The sequence below is a fragment of the Canis lupus genome, chromosome X (genome assembly GCF_003254725.2).
Source record: "Canis lupus dingo isolate Sandy chromosome X, ASM325472v2, whole genome shotgun sequence".
NCBI classification, from domain to species: domain Eukaryota; kingdom Metazoa; phylum Chordata; class Mammalia; order Carnivora; family Canidae; genus Canis; species Canis lupus.
Genome location: NC_064281.1, coordinates 122,071,845 through 122,096,411, shown reverse-complemented (window position 1 = coordinate 122,096,411; position 24,567 = coordinate 122,071,845). Strand labels below are relative to the sequence as shown.

The 24,567-nt window shown below is 66.8% G+C and overlaps 2 protein-coding genes across 7 annotated transcripts in view; both read right to left on the bottom strand.

Moving 5' to 3' along the window:
• Positions 1 to 1,303, bottom strand: part of ATP2B3 (ATPase plasma membrane Ca2+ transporting 3) — a 61,984-nt gene extending 60,681 nt beyond the window's left edge. The window contains exon 1 of one of the 4 annotated variants that reach the window (XM_049107231.1): positions 1,116 to 1,303. The gene's annotated coding sequence lies outside the window, so the exon portion shown is untranslated. The remainder of the gene's footprint in view (positions 1 to 1,115) is intronic. The other 3 variants (XM_035711389.2, XM_025460639.3, XM_049107230.1) reach the window with 3 other exon arrangements.
• A 7,637-nt stretch (positions 1,304 to 8,940) lies between these two features.
• On the bottom strand, positions 8,941 to 23,455 carry BGN (biglycan). Of its 3 annotated transcripts, XM_025460646.3 has the most exons (10): positions 23,275 to 23,293; positions 22,871 to 22,976; positions 15,880 to 16,006; positions 13,675 to 13,934; positions 13,248 to 13,360; positions 12,518 to 12,731; positions 11,885 to 11,995; positions 11,579 to 11,672; positions 11,355 to 11,493; positions 8,941 to 10,136 (listed from the first exon to the last, which is right to left on the bottom strand). In XM_025460646.3, the coding sequence occupies exons 4-10, from the start codon at positions 13,922 to 13,924 to the stop codon at positions 9,939 to 9,941; spliced, it is 1,119 nt and encodes a 372-aa protein (XP_025316431.1). In that variant the 5' UTR covers positions 13,925 to 13,934; positions 15,880 to 16,006; positions 22,871 to 22,976; positions 23,275 to 23,293; the 3' UTR covers positions 8,941 to 9,938. The 3 variants fall into 3 exon arrangements, with proteins under 3 accessions (XP_025316431.1, XP_025316430.1, XP_025316429.1); XM_025460645.3 differs by lacking the exon at positions 15,880 to 16,006 and having other exon boundaries at positions 23,275 to 23,455; XM_025460644.3 differs by lacking the exons at positions 15,880 to 16,006; positions 23,275 to 23,293 and having other exon boundaries at positions 22,871 to 23,210.
• Positions 23,456 to 24,567: the final 1,112 nt, after the last annotated feature.

Genomic DNA, 24,567 nt, shown 5'->3' with positions numbered 1-24,567 from the left:
GCACTGATCTCGTGGGTGAATGAGGGGGATGCCTTCCGGGCTGGGGGCCAGGGGAGACTGGGATGGCCAGGGTCAAGGCTGGACTCGACTCTGTGGCCCGCAGGGATCCACTTTCGGTCCCAGGCTCAATGACCTCATCTTTGAAATACGGAGTGGGAGAGGGTGCACTCACCTGCCCGGACCTGGGGAGTGTCACGCTCCCAGCTGAGGGATGCTGGCCCTGCCCTGCCCTGCCCCTTGAGGGAGTGTTCCCCAGGGTCTTCCACGCCCTCACAGGCTCGCACCCCAACACTGCCAACACATCAGCCCTGGGCCCTGCCTCTACCCTGCTTGCCACCCCTCCTCGCCTGGCCAGCTGCTAAGCCTGCGGGGGGTGGGGGGCAGCAGAAGGAGGGAGACCAGGTCCTAGAGAGAGGATCTAACTGTCAAAGGCGGAGACCCAGGGCTCCCTCCTTTGGGAGATGCCGCTCGCACCAGGCTCCAAATTCCAGAATCCTAAGCCCAGAGAGCACTGAGGCCCGATAGGAGAAGCCATCTGGCCAAGGTCACACAGGTGAGGAGGGGGAGGACAGCTGTGCGTGGAGGGATGGAAAAGGAGTTACCGAAGTGTGGCCTGGGAGGCTTGTCGTCGGCGCTGCCCGGGCCAGCGGCGGGGTCTGCTGGGCAGCTGTGTGGGCGTGCTGGGGACAGTGTGGGAACGCGGGAGGGTTTCTCGGTGTGCTGGGGAAGATGACACGGTGAGGGTGCACGGGGGGAGGGGGGGGTGTCAAGAGACTCCGGGAGGGTGCTTCGGGCGCAGCCTGGCTCCAGCCCAGGCCCCGGCGCCCAGGCTATGCCCGCCCAGGACCCCGCCCGCAGCCCCCAGCGCCTTTTCCCCCCCACCGCGGCGCAGATGCGCGTGCGCGCGGGATGCGGGGCGCGGGGCGCGGGGTGCGGGGCGCTGCCCGCCGGCCCAGGGCCCCCGGGGTGACGCTCGGCGCCGCAAGGACACGCAGGCCGGCCGCGGGGCGCAGGTGCCGTGGGCGGGGACCCGCGTCCCCCCACCTGCCGGCCGCGCCACCTGCCGGGCCGCCCGCCCCGCCCGCCCTTGCCTGCGCGCCCCAGGCACCACTCACCCGGTCCTGGGCACCGCCAACGCCGCGGCCTCGGCTCCAGCGGCTGCTGTCGCTGCAGGCGGGCGCCCGGCGGGCAGCGATCCGCTCCAAGGACGGAAAGGCCCGAGCACAGGGCGGCCTGGCCGGAGGCGCGGGGCGCGACCCTCCGCGGCAGGCGAGAGCTGCGGCCGAGTGCTCCCCACGCTCCGCACCGGCGGCGGGCGACGCGGCGCGCTCGGCTCCAGCCGCAGCTCTGAGCGCGGAGGGAGGGAGGGAGGGAGGGAGGAGGGAGGGGAGGGAGGCAGCGAGCGAGGGGGGGGGGGGGGGAGGAGGAGAAGGGAGGAGGAAGGAGGGAGCGGGCGCGGGGGGCGGCGCGCTGCGCGGGGGCCGCGGGGCTCCGGAGCCACACTCCTGGCGCGCGCCCTTCGGTCCCCGGGATGCGCGGGGGTGTCTGTCCCTCCTGGCCTGCCCGTGCCCCCGGAGGGCGCCAGGGCGCCGGCGGCTGAGAGGTGGGCTTGGCTGCAAACCCGGGGGCCCTGGCACCTGGGAGCGCACAGAAAGAGCGCTGAGCGTGGGAGTGGGCGCAGGGCGGCTGCTCCCCCTCAAGACCCCGTCCTCTGGGTCCTCGCCCTAACAGTCAGGTGGAGTGAGGCGCTGGGTTACGGATCGGTAGCCTGGGGTGCTTGGGCGCCTGTGGTTTTCCAGGGGGCGGAGATACTCTAGAACCTGCCTGCTGTTGGAAGCATGACCATCCAAGGCGTCTTTGGGAAGGCCACTGGAGCTTATGACCCGTTCTCAAAGTTGGTGACCCCAAAAGGTCATCACAGAAACACCATTACACAGGACACCGAGATACTGCACGCAGGTGGACACCCAGAGACATGCACGGGGACGTGTACACTCCAGACGGAGGCCGAGACAGACACACAGACCCCAACTCGGAGAAGACCCACACCCACACCCACACCCACCGACACACATAGGCACACCCCCGGCCAGGGACCCGAGGGTGTGCCCACGGACACCTAGCAGCGGGGGGGGGGGGGGGGGTGCTGGCTGGCCCATGCGGCTCCTCCGGAGAGTCCCTAGCTTCCCCAGGTCCAGGGATAGTGGGCGCCTCCAGACCCGGAGGAGGCCTTCCCCACCTTCCTCGAGCATCGCGAAGAAGTGCAAGGGGGCTGGGGTGGCCTAGGAAGGGGACCGGGTCTGTAGGGAAGAGAAGCGACAGGCCCACAGTATGCGCCACCACCTCAGGGCAGGCGGGGCTCAGAGCCCCAGAATGTGGCCGCTGGAAGACACTTGGACCTAGCCACACGGTCTTTCTTGCCTTGCACAAACAGGGCCCTGGGGTGTGCAAGGTCCATGCTGGGCGCCGGGGACACAGCGGGGCGCAGAAAACAGGGAGCCGGCAGGCAGAGACGTAAAGGACACAGAGGGTTTGCCCTGGGCCGGGGACTGTCGCACCTCCCCAAAGTGGGGTTCCGAGGGTGGCCCTGGAGACCCGGCACCTCTCCCCACAGGCGGAGGCTCACGCTCACATGTGCTCTCTCACACACACCGATGCTCGCTCACATTCATGCCTGCTCAGTCGCACTCACACACACTCACACGCAAGGTCACATTGCCACAACCCACACTCTGTCACTCACACACCCTCGTGCGGACACGTGCTCCTGTGCACTCGCCAACCTACCTGCGCACACCCACACCCGGCTCTTCACATGCACTCACCTACTGTCGCACTCACACACTTGGACACGCTCAGTTATCCACACGTGTATCTAGTCAGACACATCCACACTTACAATCATTTGCATCTATTCACACGCACACCCACTGACACCCATTGAGCTACGCACACTCTCGTACACCCCGACACAGAGAGCTCTCCCACGCACGGCTGCGCACAGTCGTTCAGCCCTGCTCCTGCACCCTCGTTCTCACGCACGCTCACGCGCTCACGCGCACTCTTGCACACCTCCTGCGGGCCTTTCCTGGCTGTTTGCTCTTGGAGAGCTAGCAGGCGGCCCCCGGCCGGGGTTGCCCCAGACGGCTGCAGCTGTCCGCCGCCCCAGAGCCCAGCCTGCCGCCGCACGGTGCCCAGAATAGGGCCCGTCAGAGGCGGGGCGGGCCGGGGCTGCCCGTGGAGCCTCCCGCCACGTGACGGGCGGCCTCGGAGTTGTTCTTGCTGTGCCGCCCTCCGAGCGGGCGCCCACCGGGCCCCACCTGAAGCCGGCTGTGAAGCTGGGTGGGCCTTCCCCCGGGGCCAGGAGATGGGGTGCCAGCCCAGCCCCGGGGCAGCCACACGAGGCAAGAGGAACCCTGAGGGGTGCGAGCGCCTCCTGAGAGCCTGTGGCCTCCTCTACCCCACAGACTCGCCCTGGGTCCCCTGCTCAGCCCCCCACAGCGTGGCAGGCCACCGAGCCTGGCCCAGTGGCATGTCCTTCCGTCCCACGCCCGAGGCCCCTGACTCCAGAGCCAGAGGAGGCCCTGGTGGCCCTTACGAGAGCCTCCCTGGGGCAGGACGCACACTCTGCCCGAGCAAACATTCGGTTATTGGTCAGCCTCTGAGCACAGGTGTGCGGGGGAGAAGTGGGTGCTGAGCTGGAGGGGGGCTCTCTGGCGTGCAGGCCTGGGAGTGGCTGAAGAGAAGGGCTGAGACTCCCTTGGGACCGCGTCACTGCCTTCCTTCAGGGACCAGCGGACATATGGATTGCCCCTGGGGACACGTTCATTTCCCCGCTGGCTGCTGTCGCCATGGGGGCAGTGGCACCAGCACGTGAAGTCCCCGAGAGCTTGGAGCCAGCCACCTCAGCTGGACAGTTACGTGGGCCCCCCTCCTTGCTCTGCATGGGGTTGCCCTTGAACACCCAGGGGGAAGAAAGGAGTCAAGGGGAGAAAGTGAGAGGCGGGGCGCACTCACCACCACCCCTCCGCCTCTTTCCTAGGGGTACTGCCAAGGGCTAGCCCAGGCCAGAGTTGGCCGGGCCACACGCCTTTGTGATGAGGCCTGCTGTGGCCCAAGTCAGCTGGCCAAGGAACAAGGTATGTGGCCTTCAGGAGAGCCCAAGGGACGGAGCCACAGCTCCACGGGGTGTCGTGAAAATCCCCAGTCTCTGGCTAACAGCCAGCCCCAAACAGCTCATGAGCCAGGAGAGGGGATGGCCCCCTTTCTGTGCTTCAGAACAGTTGATCCGAAGCCTGTGGCCCCGAGGCCAAGAGGGAGGTCTCAGGCCAGTGAGGGGGCCTGGGTGCCAGGGAAACTGTCCCACCGTCGTCAGCGATGGCCCTTGCTCATTGGCCAGCCCCTCTTGGCTTCTCCGTCTCTACAGAGGTGGGGGGGAGCTTCTCTAGAAAGTTCTTGTTTGCATCAGGCCCTGTCCCCTGTACTGGAAATGCTTAGGGGGCAGCTTCGCGGGGAGGCCCACGGCTGGGGTGTGAGCAGGGGAAGGCGCTGGGCTCGGGCCGGGCCTCCCTGCTTCCCTGTACCCTCCCTTGGTGGCTCCTGCAGCCCCACACCTGTCAGCACTGTGCTCGAGCCCCCTCCTGCCCCCTCGGGAGCCTCGGGCCTGGGCCTGGGTCACTGCCCCTCACTCCCGCTCTCCTCCTGGGACGTCTCAAAGGCACTCTTGGCCCAAGAAACAAAGCCAAGAACGGGAGGCCCGCCCTCAGGCCCGGCTCCCTCCAGCCCTTCCGCACACGCTCCGTGTAACAGGAATCCACCCTCCCCCTTCCTGCTGACCACCCCCTCCTTGTCACCTGCCTCCAGCTCCCCTCCCCCACCGCCGGGTGCTTTCTTTCCCAGGTCTTCAGCCAACCGTCCCCACTCCCCTCTTCCTGGGCCCAGCAGCTGCCGCCCCTCCTCCCCTGCCTGGTTTCTCTCCTGCTACTTTCGCTGGGGCCTCCGCAGCCACCTCTGGGGAGGGCAATTCTCAGCCCAGCCCTGACATGGGGGGCCTCTGGCTGGGCCCCGGGGCCTTCTCTTTTCTCAGTGCTCCCTGTCTCCCTGGCTGAGATCATAGACCCTTCCTCTCCCTGACCCCCAAGGCCTTGGGGGCCACCATCGTGCTGGGGTCCCCGGGTCAGTACTCCCCTGCGGCCCTGCGGCGGGCTGCCATGCCCCCCAAGAGCTGTGCATGTCCTAACCCCTGAAGCAGGCTGGGATCTTATTTGGAAACGGGGACTTTGCAGATGTGATTGAGTTGGGGATCTTGACGTGGAGAGATGATCTTGGCTTATCTGGGCAGGCCTGAGATGCAGTGACAGGTGTCCTCATAAGAGGGAGGCAGAAAGAGATTTGACACACGCACCCACGGAGGGGGAAGCCACGTGAAGACAGAGGCAGAGACTGAAGGGGTAGCCGCAAGCCAAGGGATGAGCGGGGCCACCGGAGGCTGGGAGAGGCAGGAAGGATCCTCCCCTGGAGTTTTCAGGGGGAGCAGGGCCCTTGACTTGAGCCCTGAGACAATCAGTGTTTGAAGCCAGGTGCAGAAAACTCATACCAGTCCCTGACCCGGCCCCCAAGAAGTCCTGGGTGTCCCTGAACCCTGCCTGCAGCATACCTCCCCTTGGGCCTCGCGGGTGCTTGGCCTCAGTAGATGATACCCCAGAGGTTCTGGAGAGCCAGGCTTCCCTCTCCATCCTCAGGAGCGGCTTGGGGCTGGCTGGGGGGAGGTGGCCTTTTGGCTCTGGGCTGCCCAGGGCGGCGGCCCCTGCCCTCCCAAGACCCAAGCCCAGAGCCCACGGGGACGGGCCTGGAGACCACAGGGGGAGCAGAAGTGAATGAACACTGGCCCCGCTTCCCAGCTTCTCGAAGCAAGCCCTCCACCTGCCCGTTCAGGTCCTTCAAGGAGGGGTTGTCCTTCGGAGGCGCCCTGCCCCCAGCCCCGGCCATGGGCTGTGGACGCCTGGCTGGCTGCCCCTCCGACAAGCCCCAGCTTGTCTAAACCCGAGCAGTGGATTCGGCTTAGGCTCCAGCTGGGCCCCGCTGCATTCAGAAGGCACCTGACCCGCAGTAAGTACTTGGAAATGTCCCCCACCCGGGCCCCGTGTCACTGACAATGCTCCTTGGCAGCCACTTCTTGCACGGGACAGCCCTCCCCGCGACTGAGCTGCTCCCGTGACTTTTATGGCCCTGTGTGCATGCGCGAGCACGCGCGTGCGTCTGTGTGTGTGTGTGTGTGTGCGCGCACGCACTTGTGCCCGCCTCAGCTCACTCTCTGCCTTAGGTCCCTCTGAGCCGCATCCACACACTCAAAGCGCCGGGGGGCCTCCTGGTCCTCATGTGATATTCCTGGCCTCCCCTTCCTCTGCCTCCAGAGGCCTAGGACCTGGGGGTGCCACACCCCCATCCTGTCACCATCCCACCCCCTTCCTGTCACCCCACATCCAATCTATCCCCAAGTGCAGGGGCTGGAGCCTGGTCCCTCCTAGCATCCTTCCTGCCGCCTTTTGGGCATAGCCGAGGCTTTGAAAACGGGCACCCCTGAGCCCATCTGCGTACCCACAGCTCATAGTGGGGCACCCCAGCCCTCTGGGGCTTCCTGTGACCTCGGCCAGGCCCTGAGCTCCACGAGGAGGGCACTCTGCATGGCCTGAGCCGTAGGTGGGGGCTGGCGGCTGGCAGGGGTAACCTTCATGTTGCCCTGGGTTTTATTTATTTATTTATTTTTAAAAGATTTTATTCATTTATTCATGAGAGACAGAGAGAGAGAGAGAGAGAGAGAGAGGCAGAGACACAGGCAGAGGGAGAAACAGGCTCCATGCACCGGGAGCCCGACGTGGGACTCGATCCTGGGACTCCAGGATCACGCCCTGGGCTAAAGGCAGGCGCCAAACCCCTAAGCCACCCAGGGATCCCCCCTGGGTTTTATTTTTAAGCCCAATCAGTCCCCACTTTTGTATCGTCATCATCACCACCTAACAGCTTGCGACACACTTGAAGCACAGGGAGACGACGTCCTCCATCTCTGACCAGCTGCTCTGAGGATAGAACCCTGTTTTCCAACCACGACTCACAAGCTTTTGTGGGGTGAGGCCCTGTTCACCTCGCTGGGCTCCCGCCACGGGCCCAGATGGTCCCCTGGGTGCCTCGAGGCCTCTGGTCTTGGCAGAGTATGCGTCCCGACTTCAGGGCATGGTCTCCTATTGTGCAGGGTGACCCACAAGGTCCACGGATGCTTTCCCTGGAGCCCAGCCACCGGGATCTTATCTGAGCCTAGCAGCATTATTACAGTTGTCCTACTAGTTTTTTTTTTTTTTTAGAGAGAGAGGGAGAGAGAGAGTACACGTGTGTGAGTGGCTGGGGTGGGGGGGACAGAGGGACAGAGAGAGAGAGAATCCCAAGCAGACTCCATGCTCAGTGCAGAGCCCGAGGGGGGCCTCTACCTCACAACCCTGAGACCCCGTCCCCGGGCTCAGATCAGGGGTCAGCGGCTTAACCAACTGAGCCCCACTCGTCTCACTGGTTTGTCAGGGCACCTCTGTCCCTGCGAGAGAGGGAGGCAGAGAGGAAGGGAAGGGCGGGAAGGCTGGGAGAGAAGACTGAGACCTACGGGGACTACGTTGGACCTGCACGACAGGGTTCAGTGCCCCGGGCCGGCCCACAGAGAAATGGCCTGAGGGCTCCACGTCCCTGGCTCCTGCAGGCCCCAGTTCTGGCTCTCCCTCCTCACAGCCAGTGAGGGGACTTGACTGAGGCCCTGTCTCTTGGCCCCTGGCCAGTGCCCTTGCCCTGAGCCTGCCCAGCTCAGCAGAGATTGCTGGGCTGTGCAGCACATGGCCCAGAATAGTGCTATGATGCCGACGGGTGACATTCTATCACAGGGCCACCATGCTGAGCGGCGCCTCCCATCCCCAAAACGGGAAACTCAGGGACGCCGGGCACCCTGGTGCCAGGCCAGGCAGAAGGGCACGCAGCTCTGTGCTGGGAGCCAGCACGTGGAGCCTCCGAGCTCCTTCTGTCCTGGGCTGGCACTCGTCATGGGCTCCGCCTGCTGTATTTTCATGGGTGACCGGTGGCTCTGGGGAAGCCCTGGCCCCCCACCACCCGAGGCGGAGGGCCCTCGTGGGGGATGAAGGAAGAGCGGCCAGGCTCTGGCCCGCCACCACCTCAGTCTGCTGGGCCTGCCAACTGAGGGCACACTGCTCTGGGGACCGTCCCTCCCCTGCCCGTGCTGCCCTTTCTGGGGCAGACCAGTGTCCCCAGCGGGTAGGCTTCTCAGGCCGTGTCCTGGATCCTTTGTCGGGAGCCAGTGGCAGAGCGCTGCAACCTGGGCTTGGCTCTGCGGGCGCACGGTGCGAGCTCCTGGGCCGAGCTCCTGGGCCAGGCTCCTGGGCCAGGCTCCTGGGCCGAGAGGCCAGCGCAGGTGCGCGCTCGCGGCCCGTCTGAGGCCTGTCCTGCCCAGGTGTGCGCCCCCTGGTGCTGACTGGGGTGCTGCGCACGGTCCCCCCACAGCCGGGATGTAGCGTTGCTCGCAGCCTCCCCCAGCCCATCAGGACAGGCTCCCCTCTCAGAGCGAGGGTCTGGTTGGGTGCTCTGAAGGTGGCAGGTGCTTGGCAAATGCTCCGCTCTGGGAGGGCGGATGCTCCCTCAGCCAGGCCCGCTCTAGGGGCCCAGTATAAGGACCGCTGGGGCGATGGAAGTGCCTAGAAAGAAGTGGAAGGGATCTCCTTGTCCGGAGTCAGACCTGGAGGAATTGAGGACCCTGGCCTGCGGGCAGGGAAAGCAGCAAAGGGGAAGCCCACGGCTCGGAGAGGGCACGAGGAGGTGGAGCCTGGGCCCACCCCGGTTCCCCTCTCCGCTCGGTCCCCGGTGCCACCCCGCGAGTGGCAGCACACAAAGCCATATTGCACAGTGTTTCTTTAATTGAAAGACAACAACCGACCTCAGAAGCAGCCCCTCCTCAAGCTGGGTGTGATCGTTAGAAACCCCCACCATACCAGGGGCCAGAAGGCGAAGGGAGGGGAGAGCTAGCCATCTCGTGGGGAGAGGGGGACGATGAAAGCTGGCTGGGGCTCCAGTGGGAGGCTGGGCCCTTTCCGGGGCCAATGCTCCCCTTTGGAGTGCGGAGTGCATGCAGGGTGCATCGTCTCCACCTGCTGACCTCCTCCAGGACTGTCCAGGCTTGGGGGCAGCTGCCCTCTGCCCCGGGGCTTGCCTGGGTAGGGGCTGAGCAGAGGCCCCGCGCCACAGACAGCGGACCCAGCTGGGAGATGTGAGAGAGGAGAGGGAGGATGAGACGGACACGTGGAGAGGGACAGGGAGAGAGAGCGAGCCAGGGAGGAAGATCCTGGTCTGGAGGCCAGTAGAGGAAAGGGGCTTGGATGGACGGGCCAGGCCATGAACTTGCAGAAGGGGGGGGGGTGGGAGGCCAGGAGCAGCAGGCCAGGCCAAGGACGGTTGGGAGCCGGAAGCACACGAGAAGGAGGAACGTGCGCCCGGCAGGTGCGGTGGGCTGTGTCCATCCTTGTTAGCCCCTTCCCACCCCTAGACCCAGGGCCCGTCTTTCTTGGACTGGAGCCTCGGGCCGTTTGATTCGAGGGTGAATGGGAAGAGAGCTCTATGAGGGGGCCTCTGAGTGGCTAGGACGGTGGGGGGCGGGCAGGGGCAGCTCTGAGGCCAACAGGCATGTGATGGGCGGCTGGGTCTTGTGCCCCATCTGCGTGCTTGGGAGCCAGGATGAGGGCGTCAGGAGGCAGCGAGTCAGGGTCCGGGATCAGGGCGGGGCTGGGTTGGGCGCAGCTGGGCGCTGGCTCGGCTCCTTGGCTCTGCCCTCCCCTTCGGGATGTCTGCTGTGCTCCCCAGAGACCCGGCCCAGGCCACCACGGCGGCTGCCGCTGCCTCTACTTTTTGTAGTTGCCAAACTGGATGGCCAGGCGGTCAGTGACGCAGCGGAAAGTGGCCGGCTGCACCTCCCAGTAGGGCACGGGGTTATTGAAGAGGCTGATGCCGTTGTAGTAGGCCCGCTTGACCCCGAAGCCCACAGGGCAGAAGTCGTTGACGCCCACCTTGGTGATGTTGTTGGTGTGCAGGTACACCACCTGGGGGCAGAGGGGGTGGCTCAGGCCCAGCGCCTGCCCTCCCAGCCCGGTCCAGCCGGCCGCCCAGTGGCGGGCAGACCAGACGGCAGAGGGCTCGGGCCTTCCCTCCTGGCTGAGTCCCGCCGGGCCGCCCCACGGGTGGGGTTTCATGGCCGCGCTTGCCCTTGGAGGGCCAGGACGTGGTCCTTCCATTGTTGGGAGGAGCCAACCGAGGCTTGGGGGTGGCTCTCCGGTAGGTGTTGCTTGGGATGTGGAGGCACAGGTGCGTGGCCAGGGGCCGGGATGAGGGGCCCGGATGCGGCGCGTGGCGGTGGGAAGTGAGGGGCACGGGACGTGGGTTCGGGTGCAGGAAGGAGGGCACCTGGGGCTCCCCCGGGCTTCCCAAACTCCAGGCCTGCCCCTGGGCCGCAGCCGGTCACTCCGGAGACCCCGTGGCATAGGTGCGAGAGGAGAAGGAGCCCGGATATGACCTCCTCTTCCTTCCGGGCCCCAGGGGCGCTCGCTCTCCGGCAGCCCTCAACCTCCCGAAGCCCCACTCTGGATGGGGGGGCGGAGGAAACCCCCAAGCGAGGAGGTGCTCAGACTGCAGCAGCGCCCTCTAGAGGCAGAGCGGACAGCGGCCGCTAGAGGGCGCGCTTAGCCGGGAACGGGCCTCCGTGAGGCAGCATCTGGGCGCCCCCGCCAGCCCCCCTCCCCGGGGCAGGGCCCGTCCGGACAGCCTGTGAGCGGGCAGGTCTCCTGGCCAGTGCCAATGGGGCCGAGGAAGAGACTGGAAGCCAAGCCAGGGACGAGGTCCCTGAAAGAACCCCAGGCAAGACCCTGCACCCCCCTTCCCACCTCGACCTACTTCCTGCCCTGAGCTGAACCCCCCCAGCCGCACATCTGTGCACCTCCAGTGCCCAGGCTGCTCCCTGACCCCCCAGGCTCCGCCGTGCCTTTCTGGGGTCCCACCGCCTACGAAAACTTCAGCTGCAAAATCTACCAGGCCAACTCCTGCGGGCACCTCGCACCCCCACTCCACGCACCCCCAGCCCGCCATCCCCAGTGCAGTCCCCGCTCGCCTTCCCTGCTTCCTCAGCACGGATCCCTGTGATTGCTTCTTTCCAGATGACGAGGGGGCGCAGGGAGAGCAGGAGCGGCTGGCCAGCGGCACAGCAAGGCCCTACTAGGCCCCTCCGGCTCAGGGCAGCCGGCATGGGGGCGGCGGGCGGCTCTCACCTGCAGGAGCTTGAGGTCCGGAAGGCCGGAAGGCACCCTGGACAGCTTGTTATTATCCAAGTGCAGCTCCCGCAGGGTGGGCAGGAAGCTTAGGCTCCCGTTCTCGATCATGCGGATCTGGTTGTGGCCCAGGCCCAACCTGCAAAGGACACGTGACATGTACCGAAAGGTAGAGGAGTGAAGAGCAGTGGGGGCAGGGCGCCCGGCTTGGATCCCCAGCCCACCTGTACAGCTTGGAGTAACGGAGCAGGTCCTCCAGCTCGATGGCCTGGATTTTGTTGTGGTCCAGGTGGAGTTCATTCAGGGTCTCGGGGAGGTCTGCCAGGAAGACAGGGTGCTTGCAGGGGAATGCAGGTGGGGGGAGGCCAGGTGTGTGGGCTGGGTCTGAGTGCGGGGTGACGACGGGAGCACAGGGCTCCCCAAGCCTTCCCTGAGTTGACTGGTGACTCCAGATATCTCCGGGCCCCCCCCACTGGCGCCCACCTGTGCCATGGACGCTGGACAGCAGGGGGAAAGGGCTGCCTTCCTACCTTTGGGGATGCCGGTGAGCTTGGCCTCAGAGATGCGCAGGTAGTTGAGCTTCAGGCCATCGAAGGCTCCAGGCTCAAAGCCACTGTTTTCCAGGGGGTTCCCGCCCATCTCTAGGAGAGAGGCCCTGCTCAGCCCCAGCGCCGGCGCTCGGTGGCCGCCCGCACAGCCCCAAGTCCTGCTGGCCTCCTGGCTTGGGCTGGCCTGACGGGCCCGGCTCCCCCAGGTCCCCCAGAAAGCAGCCCTGCTAATGTACCGGGCTGATCGCGAACTCCTGGCTGTCCAAGACCGTGACCTCCCAAGGGTGTTGGCCCAGGCATCGGCCTCCGGGAGGAAGGGAGGCAGGAGGAAAGGGACGGGACCCAGAGATCAGCTGCTCAGCTCCTCTGGCTGGGCCCTTGGTGGACCCCGGCTGGCCGTCTGGCTGCACTGGCCCTTTCCCTTCCTTCTCTCTACGGACCCCAGGTTTCTCTTCATCTTGCCATGGCAGCCCTGGGGCATGCCCCGAGACCAGCCTCTGGAATGTTCTATGAAGCCCACCAGGCTTGTCCATGGCACCCGGCCACGCCGGCTGGAAGAGGTCCCTCTCCCTGCGCCCTTCCCGCCGGCCACGGGGTTGGCCAGGCCGCACTCACCGATGCAGTTCATGTTTCGCAGCCCGCTGAACACGCCCTTTGGCACCTTGCGGATGCGGTTGTCATGGATGCGGAGCTCCACCAGGGAGCTGGGCAGGTTGGGAGGGATCTCCACCAGGTGGTTCTTGGAGATGTAGAGCTTCTGCAGCTTCCGCAGGGGGCTGAAGGCCTTCTCGTGGATCTTGGAGATCTTGTTGTTCACCAGGACGAGAGCCTGGGGCAGGGAGGGCGTGGGACGTGAAGGCACCGGCTCCCCACTCCGCCCTGCCCTCACCACTTTCCCCCTCCCTGGCCGCCCGGGGTTGGCGATCAGTGGGGCTGCCAGTGGGGCCTTGAGGGGATCCTGCGGGCAGCGTGTAGAGCCCGGAGCCAGCGCTCGGGCCTGGCCATGTCATTATTGCCCGCATGGCCCACCGCCTCGCGGCACCCCGGTTTCCTGGCTGGCACCCGGGCCGTGAGAGACTGTTTCCTTCTCATGTCGCTGGGATGCAGCAGTACAGCAAGAAGTTCTCAGCTGGAGAGGGAGTGGGGCTGAGCGACTGTGTCCCGTGCTTGTGGCTGCTGACATCCACACATGTGACCTGGGTCCTGGGGCACTCCCACCGAGCCCTCGTCCAGACTCCACGGCCCCCGCCCCCTCTCGCACTGCACACATCTGCCCCCACAGCCGTAAGCGCCCAACCCCTGACACTGCCACCTCCGAGCCCCGCGGCGGCCCGGGCGGCCTTACGTAGAGGTGGTGGAGGCCCTTGAAGTCATCGGCGCGGAGCTCTGAGATGTCGTTGTTCTGCAGGTCCAGCAGCATCGTGTCGGGTGAGATCTCCTTGGGCACGGCCTTCAGACCTGGGGGCCGGGGCCGCCGTCACCAGTGTGAGCGCCTCCGAGCAGGGGACACACACGCACACACGCACACACGCGCTCGTGCAGGGGCTCTGCCACAGGTGAGGGCCCTTCTCACTCTCCGCTCGCCGGCAGCCGAGCAACCGGACACCATTCCACGCTGAAACCAGGCTCCCCACGCCCGCGCGCTGGAGTCACCCCATCCCTGACCCCACCCCTTCGTGCCATCCCGCCGGGCAGGTGTGTGTCTCCCCAGTAGGGCACCGAGGCCGGCCGGCGCCTTCCTGCACCCGCCCCGCCCTGGTCCCGGGACTGACCCAGGTCGGAGCACTGAACAACCCGCAGGTGGCAGTGGCAGCCAAAAGGACACATGGCGCTGTAGGTGGGCGTGAGGGCGTCCAGGTCCGGGACGCCTGAAGTTGTCTCAGCGCCTGAAGCCTCCTCGTCGTTCAGCATGGGCAGCCCGTCGTCCAGGGTGAAGTCCCAGAAGCCCTTCTGCTCAAAGGGCAGGGCCTGGCTCAGGGCCAGCAGGGAGGCGACGAGCCACAGGGGCCACATGGTGGGCATGCCTGGGAGGCTGGGGTGAGGAGGGGCGGTCAGGAGGGCCCGGCTGGCACCCGTACGTGCCCCCTGGGCCCTTTCCCGAAAACCTCCAAACACCAGGAGCTGAGGACCCGCACGTGTTGGCACCGTGTTCACCATCCCTCACATGGGGCCAGCCGGACCCCAAGGCGGGAGTGGCGTGGGGGAAGGTGGCAGAGGGACGGGGCGTGGGCAGGCGGGAGACACCTCCTTCCGCTCCCCTCTGATCCTGGGCAGGACAACGGCTTTCATGGGCAATGGGTCGTCTTGCCGGTCAGTGAGTCGCGTTCACCCCCCCCCCGCCCACTGCCCCCCACACACCCCCTCAGCTGGCAGCCTGCCTGGGGACAGGGGTCAGTGAGGCGAGCAAAGGGAGTGGAGGGGGCAGAGAGGGAAAGGCAGCTGTCTGCCCCATAAAGGCTTTGAAGAATTGGGATTTGAATAACCTATTGTGGCCAGGGCCGATCCCACATGCTCCGGGCCCTGTGGTGCAGTCAGCATTGAGCTAGACCACCATGAGTCACTTCCTTTCCTGCCTGAGCTCCCCCTTGCAGCACACCCACATTTTCTGAAGAAAAGTCGAGAGGCCAAGACACCCTGCTGGGCACGCTGGGCTGAGGCCTGGGGGAGCCACGGAGGCACTGCGGACAGAGAGAGGGGCGGCCTCCCGGCCAATCGCTGCCGGGGAGGGGGCGCGGCCCCCAGCTCCCCTCCCTAAGGCCCCCCAGGGCCTCGGCACCCTCTCCTGGCCCGCAAGACTCCCCCTGGCTTGGCCTGCAGAGCCCCGGGGCTCCCACACCGGCTCCTGCCTTCCTTCTGCCCGTGGCCCAGCCCCCCGGAGAGGCCACCAGAGGGGAGCTGGCTGCTGCCAAGGTGGCAGGCAGGATCGGGCTTGTCCGAAGTCTCCCCCAGGCCAGGCAGCGGGGTGGGCGTGAGGGGGAAGCTGCCCTGCCCGAACCTGCCCCAGGGGCCCGTTTTTACCACCTCCTTCCTTCCCCCATCCAGAGGCTCCTCTGCTGGAAGGTCCCGTACAGGGAAAGGCCGAGCCCCTGCCTCTCCCACCACCCTCACCCTCCCGGATTTCCCCCAGAAAGTCCCAGCCAGCCTCATTTCCCCATGTGTTCCGCGGGCGTCCGTGTGCCTGCCCTGCTCCGCTCCCGGGCTCCGGTGTCCGGGGTTGCCCCGCGTGCATCTGTGGGCAGTGAGCCTGGCCGGGGGCCTGGGGCTTCCTGCAGACCCTCCTCACTTGGGGCCGTGACGGGCTTCAGTGGGGCCCGGGGCACCTCTGAGCCTGACTGCTGCAAATAAACGTGGCAGGAGTCCCCGGGGACTGGAGGGCTCTGCTGGATTTAAGCCTCGAGAGCATCTCGGCCCGGTCTGCTGCTTTGTTGGGCGAGCCCGGTTGGTGTGGGGCTGGGCTGGGTGCTGCGCAGCCCCCTGGAGCCCTCCCACCAGCAGGCCAGGGCACAACTACTCTGTGCCCCAGGTTCCCATCGATCCCAGTCCTGCCAGCCCCTTGCATGCTCCCCAGGCATCCCCTAAGTGGGTCATGTAGCTTGCCCCGGCTCCCACTATCCCCGAGGACACTGGTGACCCGGGGTGCAGTGTGCTGGGCAGGCCGAGGTCACAGACCCAGGACATGGTTCAGTGGACTCGGCTGGAGGGCCAGCCCCAGAGTGCCCCCAGCAGGTCCCAGCGGCCCTCCTGAGTGCATGGCCCCCAGTGGCAAGCTCAGAGAAGCTGCCTGCCTGTCCCAGGTGACACAGCAAAGTAAGCGTCCCCCACGTCAGGGGAGCACCCAGTCTGCCTGGCTCCCTCAAGCCCCAAGACACCACGATCACACCCCAGGTCCTGCCAGCCCCAGACTGGCCGGGCAGGACCCAGCGGAGCCCCCGGGAGGTCCTGGTGTCGAGTAGGGAGGAGGCCCTGTGCTTGCCTACCTGACAAGGTGTCCCTCCTTCTTCCCCTGATTCTGCAACCTCCAGCGCAGAACAGGACAGGCCGAGGCCCTGGGTGCCTGCTGCCACTGCTTGGGACCCTTGCTTGGGAACCACTGGAAGCCCGGGGCTGGGACGAGGACGAGTGGTCGGAGAGAACAGGAAGGGGAGGATGGAGGCAGGAGAGCAAGATGGAATGGGAGAGAGGGAGGAGACTGTTGTCTTCTTGCCTGGCACCCCTGCCAAAGCCGCTACCTCACAGGGGGGATGAGTCAGGGCTGGAACGCCCAGTGGGAGCCTGGGAAGGCCTTGGGATCCACGGCTCACCTGGATAGGTGGGGGTGGATGGGGTCGTCTGGCCGGGCCCAGGGGAGGCTGTGGTGGGAGGTGGGCAAGACCAGGCCTCCTCTAGCCCGCCGGGGGCTGGGAAGGGCCAGGGGTCTCCCGGGGAGCCTCCGCCCCCAGATCTGGCCCGGCCGCCAGAGTAGAGCAGGACGGCACTGGAAAGGCCAACCGGGGTGAGACTGGCCACCCAGGCTCCACGTGGGCTCGTGGGACGTGTCCTGGAGGAGTGGGGGCTCGAGATGATTCGGCTCGAAGCAGCCAGGCTTGATGTTGCTGCATCTGGGGGCCACAGGCAGGGGCCCTGGGCTCTAGTGCAGGCTCACTCTCGGGGCGTGGGGTGGGGGGACGGAGGCTGACGGCCGGGAGGCCCTCCACCAGGGCCCTGTGACCGAGGCCGAGGACAAGGCGTGGCTGGTTCCCCCGCCGCCCGCTCCCGGCTGGGCCCGGGCAGTGGACAGGCTGGCAGGGTGGGGGCTGGGCGGGCTTGCCAGCAGAGCCTCATTTCCACTCTGGAAGCTGGTGGAACTGCACAGGGAGGGGAGGGCTGGCCGGACAAGGAGCCGGGCAGGGTGTCCCCGAGGACTCCGGGGAGGGCCTCGAGCCCTGTCAAGCTGTGCTTGGAGCTCGCTGGACCCCTGGCCCTGACAGCAAAGGCAAGAAGTGGTTGCGGCGCCGAGGCCTCCGGCCCAGTGCCCACAGGTGTGAGCGAGGGAAAGGGCCGGGCTTCCTGGAGCCCGCGCCCCAGACCAATAGGGCCTCCTTGTCTCGCTCTCTGAAAGCAGGCGCAGTCCTGCGAGCGAGGTTGCTCCCGGTCCGCGCCAAACAAGACGCATTGGCAGCCTCTGAGAACATGGAGCGGCCGTGCCAGGCATTCAGGCCAGGCCAAGGGCGGCGGGAGCAGGACTTAAGGTCTGGCATGCCCTGGGAGCTTGCTTGCGAATGTGTGGCCTGCAGCTGCCAAGTCGGAGACGCCGGGCACCGTCCCGAGGCCTCAGCCCGGCGTGTCCCCCCCCCCGGCAACCCGACCTGAACTCTGGCGCGGGTGCCACCGTCTACCTAGCCTGCCGGGTCCCCGGGGCTGCGTGGAAGAGGAGGGGCGGGAGGGGACGGGCAACACGGGGTCCCCTTTCCCTCCGCACCCCTCTGTCCGCCAAAGGCCTCGGAGGCCGGCCTCGAACAGCCGGCGGGGGGCGGGAGCGCCGTCCAGAGCTGCGTTCCGCAGGTGGGTGCGCAGCCGCTCCTCCTGCCCCAGGCCCCAGCCCGCCCGCCCTCTGGCAGCCTCTCACCTGCTCTCGGGGCCACCCGTGGGCCTGCTGGGGCCCCCGCACGTGCGCGTGTGTGCGTGTGGGGGGACCGCGTGAGGGGCTGGCGGCTGGGGTGGCGAGGGCGCAGGCCTGTGCCCGAGCCTCCTGAGGCTGCAGGGCGAGCAGACGCCTGCACGTGGCCGGCCAGGGCAGCTCCTTCCCGTCATGGCCCTGGCACCGCGGGGTATTCAGGGAGCGATGCGAACTGGACGTGGCAGGCGGAGGCCGTGGGGAGCTGGCAGGGAGCCGGCCCATTGGCGGGAGAGGGCTGGGACCGGGGAGCTGGCGAGGTGGCTGCGCGGGCGAGGCCAGACCTCTGTCCCCACAGCATTCGGGAGAGCCCTCCGCTCTGTCGGGAAACCTCTGGAAGGTGGGGCGGGGGTGGGGTGGGGAAGGGGTTAAACTGCCGGCCAGGGGCCAGGCAGCTGATGACCCAGGTCAGCTGGGGGTCCTGAAGTTCCCAGTCCCTTCACACCTGGGCCCGGTGTCCTTCCTCCTCCTCCTCCCAACTCACTGAAGAAATCCTGAGCTCCGCCTCACCTCATTCTAGAATGTTTGAGGAAGAGGGTGGATGCTATCGCCTCCCACGGATGGGGCAGGGGACTCAAATGATCCCTTAACGTAGCCCTCCCAAAGACCAAAAGAAGAAAGTGCTGTTTTTGCCACTTGATGAAAAGGTAAACTGAGGCTCACACTTTGCCCAAAACTCTGGCCCGAGGCCACACAGTAAGGAAGCGGTAGGACTGGGGCTCCCTGTCTGTCCATCTGTCTATCTGCCTGTGTGTCTGGCTCCATCCTCTGCTGTTCCAAAGCCACGAGACCCTATACTCCCTGGGCTGTGCAGGGGGTGCTGGACCAGCCTGTGGGGCCCTGGCGAGGCTCCCCGGCAGCTCCCTCACCCGAGCTGGGAGGTGATGCTGTTGGAAAGTCAAAGGGCCCTGCTCTGTGGGCCCTTTGCCCATCGTGGCTCCTGAGGCACAACGGCCCCTGGCTCTGACCGCCACTGATGGTAGGTCTTCGGGTGCCTCGGGCCAGCCGCCCCGCTGGCCCCAGCACCCCCAGCGGGCTGGCCACAAGCCTGGGGCTTCGGCGTGCCCCGGATCTGCAGGGGCATGGAAAGGCCATCATCCCAGCCAGCCAGGGAGCTTCCCTGGAGCCGTTTAGGTCCCAGCTGGCAGCAGCCCCCACAGGGAGATGTCCTCAGCCTGGCTCCCAGAGCCTGGCGCCCCCCTCGCCTTGCTCCCTGGCTGAGCCCGGCCGAGGCGAGGGGGCTGGGCCCCGCTTCCCGGGCAGGACGGTGGCCAGGCACCCCTGGGAGTGAGGAGTGAGGCCCTGCCCTTCCTGGGCCCAGGGTTTCCTGCAGCTCCTTCCGCGCACCGGCTGTCAGCCAGGGGCTCCGGCTGGTGGTGGGAGCCAGCCCTCGGCACCCGGCCCTGGGCAACCCCCAGTGCACCCCGCCTTGCAGCCGGGGGCCTCCATGGCCCTGCTGGACCATAATCAGGGGTGAGCAGGGACTCAGACTGAAGGATGATCAAAGTCACCTTTGCCTCTGGTGTCCTGGGACAGAGCTGCTGGAGCCAGCCTCTCCCTGCCCCTTCCCTCTCTCCTCCAAGTCCCACTTCAGTTCCCCAAATCCCCAGCCCTGTGTGCTGGGTCCCCCTGGGCCATCTGTCTCCCAAGGGGTGGATGGTGGAGGAGAAACCAGGGTGAGTCTTGCAGCTCAGCCCAGGCTGGTGTTTTTGTGGAGTTTGGCTTTCAGGTGCCAGGGACCGGGAACGCCAGGTGCAAGGAGGCTGGACAGAGACCCCAGCCCCTTGAAACCCAGAGATGTGTCACCACAGGGAGGGGCCGGTGAGTCATCTGAGTTCCCGGCTGGGGAATGTCAGTGATGCTGCTCTGTAGGCTGCCGTGGGAACTGAGGCTGGTGGGCCCTAGGCGAGAAGGCTTCCTCCACGGCCACCCCAGGATCTGCCCTGACCCAGAGCGGGGCGGGGGACGGGGACAGGAGAAGCCAAATGGGGGGGCTCTGGGCAGCTCCCAGGAGCTGGAGTCCCGGAGGGAGTGAAGGAGGCCCCGGGAAGCTCGGGCTGGGGGCTCCAGTTGAGGGGGGACAAATCGCAGTCACCCATCCCTAGAGGAGGTGGCCACGCGGGCCCCACGCCCACCCCCGGGGCCACTGGGAGACTGGCTCTGGGAGACGGAAGAAGGGCCCGGCCGTGTAGCCTCCAGGGGTCTCAGGCCCGGGGGACGCGGCGGAGCTGACACCCTCCCGCCCCCAGCATAGCCCCTCTACCTGCCTCCTACTGCTCCCTGGGAGGTGGGACTTCCAGAAGGCCATTCTGTGGGTGATCAAGGTGTGGGCCCCAGCGTGTGAGCAGGGGACAGGAGGGAGAGGAGGGGCACTGACTGCCACAGGGGCCAGCTGACAGGAGGGGACAGAGCTGCCACGACTCTGCCTTCAGGGGGAGCCCTTGCTCACTGTCACCGCCACCACCCAGTGCCGCACACGGAGGCCCACAGGAGGGAGGGTGCCCTGGGACAGCCACCATCACTCCTCAGCCTCTCGATTTGAGCCGAGCCCTTGGGCTGGTGTGCCCCCCTTGCACCAATGTAGAGGGAGACAGCTCCGGGCAGAGACTGAGCTCTCTCACCCTGGGGTGACTGATGAGGAGGGTGGGGAGGGAGTCATGGTGGGGTGGGAAGAGCTTTCTTACAATCAGGGGTTTGGGAAGCTCCGCAGAGACGTGTGAGACAAATGACCCCGCGGCCCAGCAGATGAGGCTTCAGAGGCCCTGGGGCTGGGGCCAGGGCTGGGACCATCCTTGGGGCGCGGCGGGGAGGGGGTGCAGAGTGGACGGTGCCCGGGCCACAGCCTACTGCTTGTGTGTCCCAGGGAGATCCTGGGGGACTGCCACTCTCTCGTGCCTCAGCTGTGTCCCCGGGCAACTAAGGACAACTGACTGCTGGGACGATCCCGTGCTGCGCTGTCTCCACGGGGCTTCTCCAGGGAGTAGGCGAGGGATGGCAGTGGGTGGCCCGGGAAGCAGGGCGGCTGGGAGAGATGGGAGGCCCTATTGAAGGCTCTACCGTCTTCTGGGGACTTGGCACTGGCACCGGAAAGGCCACTCTGGGGTCTCTCCTCATTTACGCCCCCCAGTGAGCCAGGGCCACTGGTAGGACTGGGGCGGGTTCGGTCAGAGGATGGCATGCCAACTTTCTGGGCCCCTGAAATGAGCCTGCAGAGAACTGCCAGCAGCCACAGCTGGGCTTCAGACTCCCCACACACGCGACGGGGACTCGGGGCCCTGCTCCGGGGCAGGGCACAAGAGCGCTGGGACGGTTAATGCCCACCGTGGCCCGGGGTCTCGGGGCTTGCGGGTAGGCCCCTGGGCGGGCGGGCCCCTCGGCAGCTGCCCCCCGGCTCTCCGTCTGTTCTCGCGGTCCCGTGGGGCGCCCTCCTTTCCATGCACCCCACAGTCCCGCCCTCAAAGGCCGCCCCATGCTGTGGGGGGGGGGGCAGAGGGCAACTCCCCAGGGAGGCACCCACTGGGGGAGGCACAGGCGGCCTCGGGGCGCCAGGAGGCGCTCACCTGCGCGCTCCTCACTGCGGGCCAACCCGCGCCCCCGAGGGAGATCCCCAGGAAGCTGAGCATGTCCAGCTTGTCCCCGGGCCAGTCGGTCCCTCCAGGGCGGAGACCTGGCAGGCCAGGGAGCAGGGGAGGGCACAGATGCAGGAGCACACTGAGGATGGGGCTGGCCCTATCTGCCACCCCAGCGGCCCTTCACCAAAAGTATTCAAGAACAACCTCCCTGGCCGGGAGGAAGTCTACCCTGCCCGCCCCAGCCCCCCACCCTCTCCTGGGGTACCCCGGGCCTCCTGCTGCACCCAGCAGAACCGACCTGGGCAGCCCCCACTAACCAGTGCCCAGGCCCAGGCCCAGCCCCACCCACGGAGCAGTGGGGGGGGGGGCGCTCCCCTCCCCCAACCTCCCAGGAGACCCCGCGACCGGGAAGAGAGCTCCGTTCTGCCTGTCTCCCGTCCTGGGTCCCCTGGCAGCCCCTCAGCACTCCAGCCATCCTGGGAACTTGCAGGACAGCGGCCAGGGGCCCTGTCACATCCCTCTCCAATGCCCACGCGGTGCCACAATTGTCAGTATCCATGGCCCAGTGACCCCGAGGCTTCCCCGGGTGCTATGGTGTCAATAGGCAGGGCTTGTGGGTCAGGAGCCCTGGCTCGTGGCCCCAGCTTTGTGTCCGACTCGCTGTGCAACTGCGGGCACGTGCCTGCCTGTCTCTGGGCCTCAGTTGTCCCTTTTGTACAATGGAAGGAGTGAGGGTGAGACCAGCAGGGGCCCCTCCTCCCCTCCCCGAGAACTCTGGGGGCAACCTCGCAGCTAGTTTTGCTTCAGACGTGGGGTGCACCCTCCGTTCTGGAGGCGTCCCATGCACCAGTAGGCGGGGGCTACTTTTGGGGGACAGAGCAATTAGTCAGCGAGCTCTTGAGCCTCACCGGTCGTTAAAGGCACCCATCCTGGGACCATGGTGTCCGAGTCTGGAAGTGGGCCTGTGGCCTCACTCCTCCCCAGGGTCCCCAGGGGCCCTCCAGGGCCCCAAGCCAGGCCTCACAGGGTAACATGGCACAGTCGCCTGCATCTCTCTGTGCCCACCCCTCCCCATCCTGAGTCTCAATCCAACGGGGTTCCGGGGACAGACAGGACCGAGCCCCCCAGGCAGCCGCACCCAGGGGACCCTGTGGCCAGGGCCTTGAGGAGCCACCCCTCTCTCAGGAGGAGGCAGAGGAAGGGAATTAGCCTGCGGGTAAGGGAGAAATATCTGGGCAGGCTGCCTGGGGTGTGCCGGGGAAACCAAGTCTCTGAGCCCACGCCAAGGACTGGTCCTGGCCGCCGGGGACCGCTCCCCGGCGCGGAGCCCTGCCAGCCCTGTCCCCAGGCTGCCCTCGGGACCCGCAGTGAAGGAAGAGGGCTGGGATGCCGGCCACCGGGCCATGCCCAGGCCATGCTCGGGGTGGGGGGGCGGCAAGGGGCAGAACCCGAGGGGGCGAGGGAGGCAGGGAGAGTGGAGCTGCGTGAGGTCAGAGGGGAGAGGAAGGCTGGGCAGAAAATGCAGGAAGGGCCAGGGACGGCGGGGCCGTGGGAATCACAGGAGCCCGGGAGCAGGACACGGAGGTAACGTGGCGGGGCCGAGGGGAGGGATGCGGAGGGCTGGCGGGGGGCAGCAGGGACGTGGGCATCTCCAGGGCGGCGAGAGGGCAGTGGCAGCAGGGATGAGACAAGGGGGGGACAGCGGGCACAGCGGGGTGGGGGGCGCTGGGGTGGGGACCCTACCTGGGGAGGGCGAGCGGCTGGGCACAGGCTGGCTGGCAGGCTCGGGTGTCTGGCAGTCAGCGCGTCCGTCCGTCCGTCCGGGCCCTCCGAGAGCAGCTGCTCGCTCCTGGGCAGTTCGCGGAGAGAGGGAGCCGGCGGTGGGAGGGAGGCTAAAGGCGGGGCGGGCTGGCCGCCGGGGAGGGGACGCGGGAGGGGGCGGGGAGGGAGGAAAGGAGGGAGGGGGCTGCCGGCGGAGAGGGAAGGCGCGGCGGGAGGGAAGACGCAGGGAGGGGGCCGGCCTCCGGGCCCCCCTGGAAGCTTCAAAGGGAGCAATTTTCTCGTAGACGGCTGGGCTGGGCGAGCTGCGCACCCCCCTGCCGCCCGCCCACCCCAGGCGCGTGGGGAAGGGACACGCTCTCACTCACACAAGGACCCTCCGTGTCTCTGGGCCGGCACAGCCTCAGACACTCAAACTTTCCACTGCCCAGATAGGGACACTGAGGCCGGGAGAGGGGCGGGAGCTGGCTTGCTGGCACTTGCAGGCGGAGGGCAGAAGGGGAAGGGCGGCGAGGGGGAGGCGGCCTCGGGCTGCCGGTCCAGTGAGTGGCCCCCGGAATTCTGGCCTGAGCCCGCCCAGAACCTCCAGCAGCCCAGCCTGAACAAGGAGGTGGTTCTCCCCAGTCGGGGCGGGGTGGGGGGGTAGCGGCTGTGGCTTTCTGGAAGGCCTTGATGCAGGCTTCCAGGTACTCTGGACACCCCAGCCCCCCAGCCCTCGGCAGTCTTTGTCCCCCCTCCAAAGCAGGACTGGTCCTCTCTGCGTGATCTCACCCCGGGGCTCAGCTGGGGCCTGACGAGAAGGCGTCCCAGACTCTGGGGGGCTTCCCCAGCCTGCCTGCCCCGAGGCGCAGAGGCCCGGGCAAGCTGAGAGTGGAACAGTGAGTCATCTTTCTTTACTCCGTCCGTGCGGTCCCCCAGGAGGCAGTGAATGCTCTGTGGGTGGGCACTTCCTCGGGGCTGAGCCCCACGCTGGCCACGTACAGGGGCGAACCGGGCGGGCCTGCCAAGGGTCCCAGGAAGAGGCCGCCAGCGGCCACCACCCCACGTGGTCGCGCGGAGCTCAGCTGCTCCCCCAGGGCCTGGAGGAGCCCAGCTCCACCTCGGTCCCGAGCCCAGGGCCTTAGCACACGTCTTCCCTGTCCTGTGGGGTCCCCTTCCTCCCGTGGTCCGTGTACCCCACGTGCAGCAGAGCGGGGCCACAGCCAGCCTCTGTCACCGGCTGACACGGCCTGGAGGGAGACTCCCACCGGCGAGGTGAGGGTAGACACAGCTGGAAACCGAGGTGAGGAGGCCCACTAAGGGAACAGCCGGAGAAGCTAAAGGCAGGCAACAAGACGGGAGGGCATGGCCCCGAGATCGAGAGACGAAGGTGCATGGAGAGAGGACAAGCTGTCCAGGGCCACGTGCAGGTGGGCTCTAGAAGGCTCTGCCTGGGGATGTGGCTGGGCCCAGAGCCCCTCCCTTCCATGTGCACCAGTGTCAGTTCAGGGCCCCCCGCTGAGGACCTGAGACACATGGTGGCCTGATCAAGCCGTGGCGCCTACCTGCAAGAAGCTTCCAGGCCATGGAGAAGGGAGACGTGGGCAAAACGGGGTCTGGGGTGGGAGCTCTTATTTCCCTGGGGGAGATGGCTGCAAATCCCCGGACCCGGCCAGAGACTG